The following is an 11,067-nucleotide window of genomic DNA, read 5'->3' on the forward strand; positions in this document are numbered from 1 at the left end:
AAAATAAAAAAGAGAGAGAACTCAAACCAGAGTCCATTCATCTTTTAAACAGTTTAACAACAAAATGATCATTAGTGATTATTTGACTGGAACATTTCAACAAAGTGTCACAGAGTCATGGTCTGCACTGTCACATCTTTTATTTCCAGTCTGTTTTCAATACATTCGTATCTAATATATGTTGTTTCTGGAGAATTCATTGATGCATGAAACAGAGATAACAAAGAAGCACCAGGGGGCGCTCCCTCCCCGAGGTTCACTCAACTATACGATTCAAACAAACAACTTGAGTTGATTCAGTTTTGTCAATTAGTGACTGTTACCATGGAAACACAGTGAATGAACAGTGGAGAGAAATTTTAATTAAAAAAAACAAAAAACATTATTTTGATATAGTTCCCAGTTTTGTCCACTGGGGGTTGATAGAAAGTCACTGATGGTCTTTATATACAGTCAGTGATCGTCTTTATATAAAGTGACTGATGGTCTTTATATACAGTCAGTGATCGTCTTTATATACAGTCACAGAGGTTTGCACGTGTTTATTTCATTCGTACATATACTACACATATTTAAAGATGAATGTACATCATTTATATTTGCATATCGGTAAAGAAAGGTTTGGCGACATCGTCTCAGTGTCACTGGGTGCTAGCTGGAATAAAAAGTGATGCAGCGGCACCCTCTAGTGACCACTGAGTAAACTACATGTGACCTGACAGTGGACGTGTTTAACGTGTTTAACGTGTGAGTTCTGTGTTTATATACGATCTGTTGTCTGCTCACACTGTTACCTCCAACCTCCTGTGTTACTGTGTTTAACAGTGAGGTGAGCGAAGGAAACAATAGAAGAAAGTCTGACCAAAGAAATAAATCATTCAAAGTGACGTTATCAGCGATGATGACCCGACGCTGGTGTCTGCTGGTCCGAGCTCCTACAGCCAACATGTCCGTTAACGAAAACAGATACAATCAACAGCAAAGCAACAAAGACGTGATGGAAGAAAAGTCAACACGTCTTTTTAAACATTCAGCTTCACACACTCACATTATTGTTTGCAAATGGTCTGAAACGACTCGTCGGTCCAGAATAAAAAGGGAGAGTCACGTCGAAAACCACAGTCAAGGAAGACGTGAAGAAACGCATTGTGAGCAAAACTCACCATCAGCGTCACGCAAGTTTCCAGGCGCTGCAGAGACAATATAAGTTGACAGTGTCTCATTTCAACATGTTCCAGAGTCAACAAGACTTTCCTGTTGAGTCTAAAGCCGATAACCTCCCTCTCTAATCTCCACCACATCACTAACCATCGTGTTTTCGTCAGGATGCCGTTAACCCTCGTATCTTCACACGATCAGACATTTCTTCTGCGTTACATACAGCCCACAGGTGAAGCTGCTCAAGTTGTATCTCGGCTGTCTGTTGTGATATCAGCGTCTTCACAAAGGTCCCACATGTCAGGGACACGTTCAGATGAAGTTTGGTTGTAGTTTGTTGAACCTTCAGTTACTCAAAGACACAAGATCAGAAAAAAACTTCATGTGAATATTTGTTATTAAATGGTTTTATTGTTTGAGCAGTTAATCCAAAAAAATAACATGAACTTTTATATAAATTAATCTTCATACAAGTATTTGTGACTCCAGCACTGGTTTGTTTCAGCTTGAATAAAAAAGGGTTGATAGGATTACAGGTTAACTTAAACCTACGTCTACGTTAAATCATGATTTATAAAGGAACTAATTCTAATCCAAACAAAATTAAACTAGAACTTAATCAGACCCAAAGAATCAAAGAGACACACGAGAGCTCCCTCTGCTGGTGGATACGCTGCCACAGCAGAGAAATAGACACCCTGAGAAAATGACTTTAGATGGAACAGTTCTTTCGTCGTGTGACTACAAACCACGGTTTTTATAATGTGAAGAATCAGAATCCTGCAGCCCACACGAAACCAGTCACACCATTAAAGCAAAGACGGATGTGAAACCAGCAGTTTGAAAACAATGTACAAATAAATACAAGCACACGAATATAAAAAACAAACACAAGCTGCTTCCAGGTTTTTCTGCTCAAAGTTTAACAAAGAGAAAAAATCATATAAAAAAAAATATATCTACGACAATAAAAAAACTTTCAAGTGAATTTGATTTACATTCTGATCTATCAAACTTTGACTAATACAAATTCTATCTAATAGATTTTTTATTTTATTTTTCCTTTTTTTTTTGCTGTGAAGAATCAGCGTCTCTATCGTAGAAAACCAAGTCGCCTCTGAGAACTTTAACATAATGTTTAAATATGTTGAATGTTGATTTCATGCTAAAAAACTACGGATAAAATCTGAGTTGTGTGAATCCTCAGAGGACCCACGATGGTTCCCTGAGGAACCCCTTCACTGAAGTTTCATTTGTAAAGTTTCCGTGGACATTGGAGACATATTTAAAAGTTATTTTATAGTCATTCATTATTTCTGAAATTCTGTGTGAACTGTTGATCACAGAGGAACTCGGGCCCTGTTGATAAATTAATTGATAATCGATAACTTTTGAATCTGTAACATTAAAATGAATCGTGACAAAAACACCAGAAACACTGAGCCTGTTCAACCGCATAGAAAAATAATTACGCTTAAATCATTATTTACAAAACAGTTGTCGTGAGTTTCGAAAGAAACAGAACAATGTTCAATAAAAAAAAAAGTAAAATACGAAATAAAAAAATAAAAACATTCACCTACAAACATCCCTGGTTCATAACACGTTTCACTGAATGATGTTTTCTCTTCTGTTGTGAATATGAATCATTTTACAGTTTTGATATTTGAAACCAGAAAAATAAAAACATCGGAGTGAACATTCACCTGCTGTCATAAATATCCGAACCCTTCTGCTACACTCCGCTCTTCTCCTTTATCCAGCTCCGGTATTTGGTGACTCGGGTGTAGATGCCGGGTCTGTTCCTGCGAGCACAACCGTCGCCCCAGCTCACCAGTCCGGCCAGGAGGACCCGCCCACTGGGGCCTGTGACGGACAGCGGACCGCCGGAGTCGCCCTGAGACGTCAGAGAGGAACAGTTTACCGTAGAACCAACACAGTGTTCCAGTTGTTATGGTGTAGTATGGAATCATGTGATTGGTTCGTACCTGGCAGGCGTCCACGCCTCCTTTGAGGACTCCGGCGCACAGCATCATGTCCGTGACCTCGTCGTTCATCAGATTCTTACACACCGTGGCGTTAACGATCCGAACCTCCGCCTTCTGCAGGATCATCGCAACTGAGCCTGGACGACAAGACGACAGATTCTGAGCCAAGAGACGATTCAGCTCAAAATTCAAATATCTTAATAGAATAAAAGATAAAGTTATCGTTTGTGAGACAGTCACGAAACCGTTTAAAATCTAAACCTCACGTCATCATGGATCATCCCCCACCGGCTGCCATGAGATGTAATACACAACTTTCACCACTAGATGTCAGCGCTCAAACACGTTTGACTTTAGATTGCAGCAGTGACACTAACTATTGATATAAATACTTATACATCATGTTCTAAGTGTTATATATAGATATTTACATATATTTACAAGAACCATTATTTACTGGAGTAAATTGAACAGATCCCAGAAGAGCTGGAATATTTAGTTCCAGCTCTTCTGCAGGAATCAAACCAGAGATTAAACCTGAGAAGTGAGTGAAATATCTAATAAACACTTTTAATTAAAGACGTATGATTGTTTCTTTTAGTTTTATTAATAATTCTCTTTCTGTGGCTCGAGTTTCGCTTCCTATCCACATCCGTCACTTTGCCACCGTCACTGTGGCGTTTATCACCTGTCAGGCGATTGTTTTGCTTACCTCCCTCTCTGGTGGCGCCCCAGCCGGTGATCCACGCCACTTGGCCTTCTGGGAAGTCGTAGGTGGGGGAGGGGAGGCAGATGGGCCAGATGTTCTGGTTGAGGGTGACGTTCTTGTCCAGCTCCATCAGGGCGATGTCGTTGTTGTAGGTCATGGAGTTATAGTCCTGGTGGGCGATGATCTGCTTTATGTTCCTCCTCACTGTCCACTCATTGGTCTGACTCTGCACGTGCAGACCCAACATGGCCTCCCATTGGTCAGCCTGAGAGTACCTGCATCAACACACACACCTGAGGTCAGAGCTGAAGAGAACCGACATGATGTCCGAAGATGAGCGTCTGTGTGAAGTGGTCAAAAAAACGCTTCATGGACGAGCTCCTACTTGTTTGGTCCGTTGTCCTGGACGCAGTGAGCGGCGGTCAGCAGCCAGCGGTTGTTCAACACCGAGGCCCCGCACACGTGACCCGTGCCCCTGATGTGGAGGCTGACCTGCCAGGGCCACTCGCCCTCCCGCGACATCTGACCTCCTACGATACGCGAGCTTCTGTACGGCCTCGACCCGCACTCTGAGAAACACAGAAATGAGACAAACACGGGGACGTTACCAGTGATGTCACTGTGAGATCAGCTGTCCTCTGCGTGTTTCTGTGTTCCTGACGTACGACAGTTATCCTCGTCCGAGCCGTCCTCACAGTCCGGCTCTCCGTCACACTCCGGGTTAAGTTTGCTGATGCAGCGTCCGTCCCTGCAGCGGAAGGTGAACTCTGAACACTGCTGCAGTACCAGAGCTAAACAACAGGAGGTGCACACCATCAGTACTGACACTAAACAGGTTCCGGCTGATTCAAACGTTCAGAGTTGGAGTTTTCTTTTCATTGTGTCTGTGTGAGTGCAACCGCTTGTGAAATCAGGTGTTCCCTTACATCTTTCACATTTGGACTCGTCCGATCCGTCGGCACAATCGTCTTTTCCGTTGCACTTTAACGTCTCAGAGATGCAGAGACCATTTCTGCAGGAAAACTCTCCCGGTTTACACTTTTCTACAAAGAAGCAGAAACATCACAGCAGTGAGACGATCAGCGAGGAAACTGTTTCTAACCTGGAAAACAATGACGCTGAACTTTACTTTAATAAATTCAGTTTCAAGTCGAGCAGAAGAACCTGAGTCCACATGAATTCATCTGTTTGTCTGGAGGTTGTATTTATTCAGATGTCACTTGAACCCACCACAGTTTTCTTCATCCGTCCCGTCTCCACAGTCGTCAGAGCCGTCACACTCCCAGAACTTTGGTTTACAGCGTCCATTTTTACACTTCATCTGAGCCTCGTTGCACTCTGAGCACAAACACACACAAACGACAGCAGTGTGTCAGCGTCTCTTCATCTGCTGGACTATTTCCAGCGGTGGATTAATGAACAGTTGGAGCTCGGTGGACTTCTAACAGCAGCAGGATGTACAATAACATCTAATATAATAATAAATGGAGCTGCTGAGACCGAGCTCTTCATGTAAAACACATTTTAACAGACGTCTGATGGTTCAGGGACTCACCGCAGTTGTTCTCGTCGCTGCCGTCTCCACAGTCGTTCCAGCCGTCGCACTGCAGAGTCGTGTTGATGCACAGGTTGTTGGTGCACTGGAATCTCCCCGGACAAGCTGATCAACATCAATGAAAGAAGTGAATGAGTCTAAAATAAGGAGGTAAAGTTGAGAGACGAATATAGAGAATAATAGAGAATATTATCTCTCTCACGGTTGGTCGGGACGAAAGCTTCATACTCGGCGGTGAAACCCTGATCGACGTAGGACGAGTCTGAGTTAAACTTGATGGTCATCGTGTTGCTCTGGCTGGTGATTACTGTGTTTTTCAACTTCCTGCCACAAAGTCTACAACACAAAGAGACAAAGGATGCGTTCAGGTACAAGGTTCTGTGGACATGACGACATGTATCTGTAGGACACACTTGTTATTCTAAATCATCAGCGGTGCCAGAGTCTCATGATCTGCTCGTCAGATACAGTCAAAGTCTCAAAATCTCAGTATTGACAGAATCTAAAGCCACCAGGTCTGTTTCTGCTCCGACCTGAACATGACAGATTGTGGGACAAAGACCACGGGGGACAGAGAAGCAGCAGGAGGAAGTCGTAACACAAACCACGAGGGAGGGAAGCTGCTGACCTTTTATCGTCGACTTTAACATAATCCTCAGGACACTGGTTACTCTGATTTCCCAGGAGGAACTTGCTGAACTGAACCTTCACAAACTTTTCCACGGGGACCTGAAGACGAGACGGAGACAGAAGGGGTCAGCAAAACAACTGGTCGACACAACACTGGGGCCGCAGCAACTGATCGACTTCATTGATTAGAATCGAACAGTTTGCAGCTAACTCAGTGATCCATTAGTGGGCTCCTGAGCAGTAAACCAGCCCGACACGTCGTCACAAGTGTGAAAAGCCCTCAGAGGCGTCAGCTGCGTGAAGCGACTTCACAGCAGCAGCACAACGTCACTGTGGAACAAAGCTGAAGAGAAAACAAGATGGAGGTCTGCTTCTTCTTCGTCTCTCAGTTTACTGGAGCGTCGGAAACAACTTCCAGGTTCAATCTCTGATAATCTGCTGCTGCGTCGTTCTGACTTCAACTGTAACTAATAAGAATTATTGTTGAAGATTCATTCTGTTTGAACTTCTGCTGTTCAACATCTGTAATTACACCTACAGTATATTATATTATTATTATCCAGATCAAGATTTATTTTAAGAAACCTTAAATCAAGTCTGAACTTCTGAGAATGGTGTTGTAGATATAATGAACTTGAATTAAGTTGCAGACGTCTACTATACATATAAAAAACAGCGTTGTACAGGAAGAGGAAGTAGCTTTTATCTTTTTATCTGGTTAACAATCGATTGATTAATCGATCACCATAATAATCCTTCTGTGCAGCCCTACACAAACTATCACACCATCGGCTTCTGAAGCAGTTTGACAACATTTGACTCTAGAGGATTCAAGCTCGACTCACCTCGATGTTCCAGACACACGAGGTCCGTGGAGGATAATTCGAGGGGAAGAAAGGTGAAGAGACGGAGCCTTTGTCTCCGCTCAGTGTTCCTCCACATTCTGCACAGAGACAAACACACTTTACACAGGTCGCACAGTCGTAACCCGGAGGTCAGGGGTCAGAGATGATACTGAAACAATGTGATGGATAACTTCACACAAAACATGGACTCAAGAGGTTTAGTGAAATAAGAAATAAAAAATCAGTACCACAAAAGAAGTATTTCATATTATAAAATATCTCACTACTTCAAACTGCACGTTTCATTCTGCTTCATCCTTTGTGTTGAACACTTGTTATTCTACTCAACATCTCTGATCACAGGTTTTACTCTTCAGTGTTTCCTGTCGTACTTTGTTCGGTCAGAGGAATCTGGGAGTAGTTTGCTCTGAAGCCGGGGAAGTTCTTCTCCTCGTCGGTGACCAGGGTCAGCAGCATGACGTTTCCAGACGACAGGAAGGAGAGCGAGCCGTGAGGGTAACCGCACTGTCTGAGGAGAGGACACACAAACACACCGTCAGTCCCCGTGTCCGCTGAGAGACTGGACGCTCTGGTTTCAGTTCGGTCAACGTTCGGCAGCATCTCACTCTGTCAGAGCGCGGTGTTCTATCGGCGCCAGCGAGTCGTAGATCTTGATGAAGTCTTGCTGACAGTCGTCCTCCAGGATCAGAGTGTGGAAGTCCAGCCGGACTCGGTGGCCGGGGTCGGCCCGAAACCTCCACATCAGGTAAACGTTCGATGGGTACGAGGAGTCTGGAAACCCTGGAGACTGGACCACCCCCGCCTTGCTGACATGGACGTTGAAGGACTCCCCCACTGAGAATAAAAGAACGAGTCTGGATATAAAACACTTAGAACATTGAGATTAAAAGATTTTGATTTATAAATCGAAACTATTCATAAATATATAACCCTTCAATAAAACCTAAAAGTTAAAGCTTGAAAAAACTTCCATGAACAAGGATTTTAACTTCTCACCTTGTAACGACGTCCTCGTCATTCGTGGATCGATCACTGTGAGAGCATGAACAGAAAATAAGGTTTTCATTTTCTGAGGAACGTTTCAGTTTCAGTTTCAGTGTTTAAAGAAGTCTGGTTCCACTGGAAACAAATAAAAAGCTGAAGAAAAAGAGTCACAGAGAATTTTTGGTCAAACAGCCGATAAGAGTTCTGAGACTGTTTTTGCAAAGTGGTGTTTTGTAAATAAAGTTTGTTGTGATGAAAACATCCTGTATAAACACCCCGGTGTGTTCCTGATGTGAACTTTGACCTCGTGAGATGACGTTGTTGACGCTCAGAGCGTCGACGGGTTTCAGCAGCACCCGTCCCTGTCGGCCCTGCTGACTCGAGGGCTCCAGGGACTCGATGGCTTCGTCCAGCGCCCCCTGCTGGGGGACGGGGATGTCGAACTCTGACTGGTAATACGCCACCAGGCTGTCGCTGCCACCTTCTCCCTCACTGCGGAGCAGCGGATTGAGAGTTCAGACTTTAATGTGAAGGGTTCAAACGTTTTTGTTTTAAATTAAATGTGAAGCGCCTCGTACCTGAAGGCCTGGACGGACGAACCTTTAAAGTATTTGGTCAGAACTGAGTTTTTAGAGTAAATCAGCTTCAGCTGAAACAGACAGAGGTCACACGTCATCAGGTCAAAACAGAAAACCAGAAGAGAGGAAGTGACGAGAGTTAGCGTGAACTTCTGTCGTTCACTGGTATGGAGAACTCCCATGATGCTCTGGGGGGTTTGTGAGATCTCACCTGTCGGCTGACCAGAGTGGCCATGCTGGAAAACTGTGGGCTGCTGGGATCTTCGTACGCCGGCAGGAAGCGCTGGTCACCGATTCCCATCGAGCCGATGTAAACTCGCTTCACTCTGACGTCGCTGCGTACTGACGCAAAGAGACGACGCAGGTTAGAGTCCCACCGTCTGTACTTCACCATCAATAACTAATAAAGGATTTAAGCTGGTCTACACAAAAATACAAAATAATGCAAACTTTTCAAAATAAAGTGTTTCACAAAGAAGGACAAATAAAGAAAACGCTCAGAATCAAAGTTCTGTGTCAACTGTTCATTTCTCTGCTCAATTAGAAATTGTGAAACTCGTTCTGCCGCCTCCCGAGTTGAACCCGTCAACCCCCCCCCGTACAAATAAAGGTTGTTGAAATCAGCTCACAGTGGAAGTGCCACACCAACAGGCCCGTCAGCAGAGACACGGCGGCGGCTGAGAGCACGAGGCCGAGTCCGATCCACAGCTTCTTCCTGCGTCCGGATTTCTTCTCCAGGTGCTTGGTGTCTGCGGCCGGCAGGAACTGCAGGGTCGTGTCCCAGTCACTGTCCTGAGGACAAAGAACCCAACCAACTCAAAATGATGTTTTCATTTCTATAAATTGTGTCTCACAGGTTTTTATTTATATATTTGTACTAACAAGTACAGCTGGAACTCTTAACTACCGTCTGTTTTGTGTATAATTTTGGAGGAAGTGACTCTTTACGCTGCTCGTCACTCGACAACATGCTGCTTTAAAAAAAACTCATGATGCCGACGTTAAAGAAAAACTGTGAACCTGTTTGACTCAGTGAGGCAGGGTGTGTGTGTGTGTGGTGTGTGTGTGTGTGTGTGTGTGAGGAATGTGTTCACCTGTCATGTCCTGTCTCCTCCTAGAGAATCAGATTCACAAAGAATCCACACCCTGTTACACTGAAGCTGAAGCTGAGGTGTGAACCGTGAGCAGACTTTAATCACCGAGCTCATTGTGAGAAGAACTGATGGTGAATTGATCATTTTAAATAAAAAACATTTGTTGGTTCTTCTTGAACTTTAGAGTCTGTAGTTTTTCTCCTCAGCTCTGATGACACCTGCTGCTCGGACCTCACTTTTCTATATCTGTGTCGTTCACGTGTGGAAATCAGACGGACGAGCTGCTCGTCTTTATTCTACATGAACTCAATAAGTCTTTAACCTGTTGTGACACCACTTCCTCCCGTCGTGCACATGAAGCTGAAACCTCTCGGATGTGAACGCTGTCGTCTTCACGGTCGTGGAGCGGCCTCAGTACTGAACCGTCCTGTCGTCCATTTTTATTTACAGTCTGTGGTTTGGACCTCGATCACAGTTATTTATAGTGATGAGAGTAGAATGGAAGTTTCCCGCCCTCAGCGTGACAGCGGAGGAAAATGGCCGCCATGTCAATATTGACTTTCTTATTAAAAAACAACAACTACAGTGAAAATGAAAACCTCTTGTGACGTGAACTCTTGTGACTTCAAGCTGCCGGAGTTCTTTGTGAAGTTACCGAAGTCGGCTGCTCGTCACAAACTCGTCGAGCTGCAGCAGGTTCATCGCTTCCTTTGGTCCCCGGAAACTTTTCCACCGTCGTTTTCACACAAAACCAACGTGTTTCTGTGTTTAAACTGATGAAGACGCTCTCTTGAAGTACATTTTGTATTTGTTTTCTTAGTTTGTTGATGTCTCTCATGATACAGTCAGTTTATATGGACCTACTGACCAACAGACAGGAGATATATAGTCTATTTACTGGCTGGAGGTCAGTAGGTCCATTTAAACTGAGTCTCTCTCTCTCTCTCTTTATATATATATAGATATATAGATATACTGTATATATATAGATATATATATATATCTATATATATGTACATGCAGCAGTGGAGCACCACAGATAAGAGCAGTTTAACAGTCTCCTTGATGTTGATCGTGTTGATCTCAGATTAAGTCTCTGTTTAGTTTCTGCGATACTGAGAGAGCTGTGACGTCACAGCGACACTCACCTGTCTCGGACTGAACTTCTGTCCCGAGTCCAGTAAATCCATGACGTCAAAGATCCTCCGGGTCCCGCTGGTTCTACGTTAATCCTCAACTTGTTGGGGTTTTTTTTACCCGTGATCCTTCATAGATGACGACGACAGGTGAGACAGGTGAGACAGAGACAGGTGAGACAGGTGAGCTGACAGGTGTCTCCCTCAAAGTGCAGAGCCGGTGTGAGTTCGATCTTTAAGCCGAGCTTCAGGTTCTATCTCCGGGTATCGGTACCGGCGCCGGGTCGGTGTCGCGGCGGGTTGAACCGGGCTCGAACAGCGGAGGAACCAGAGGCGGAGACGCACCCGAGGACAAGAACCCGGAAACAG

General features: G+C 44.2%; 1 protein-coding gene across 2 annotated transcripts; it reads right to left on the bottom strand.

Moving 5' to 3' along the window:
• Positions 1–1,374: 1,374 nt before the first annotated feature.
• On the bottom strand, positions 1,375–11,067 carry LOC109643192 (suppressor of tumorigenicity 14 protein homolog). 2 transcript variants are annotated; one of them, XM_069527468.1, is made up of 20 exons: positions 10,711–10,898; positions 9,098–9,260; positions 8,680–8,810; positions 8,469–8,539; positions 8,195–8,382; positions 7,903–7,938; positions 7,512–7,740; positions 7,278–7,414; positions 6,886–6,983; positions 6,039–6,139; positions 5,613–5,746; positions 5,411–5,515; positions 5,086–5,193; positions 4,782–4,898; positions 4,521–4,646; positions 4,241–4,424; positions 3,859–4,130; positions 3,147–3,283; positions 2,865–3,055; positions 1,375–1,510 (listed from the first exon to the last, which is right to left on the bottom strand). In XM_069527468.1, exons 1-19 carry the CDS (start codon positions 10,750–10,752, stop codon positions 2,894–2,896), a joined length of 2,541 nt encoding a protein of 846 aa, XP_069383569.1. In that variant the 5' UTR covers positions 10,753–10,898; the 3' UTR covers positions 1,375–1,510; positions 2,865–2,893. The 2 variants fall into 2 exon arrangements, with proteins under 2 accessions (XP_069383569.1, XP_019963786.2); XM_020108227.2 differs by lacking the exon at positions 1,375–1,510 and having other exon boundaries at positions 1,550–3,055; positions 10,711–11,067.

This window comes from Paralichthys olivaceus, chromosome 6, assembly GCF_024713975.1.
Source record: "Paralichthys olivaceus isolate ysfri-2021 chromosome 6, ASM2471397v2, whole genome shotgun sequence".
NCBI lineage: Eukaryota > Metazoa > Chordata > Actinopteri > Pleuronectiformes > Paralichthyidae > Paralichthys > Paralichthys olivaceus.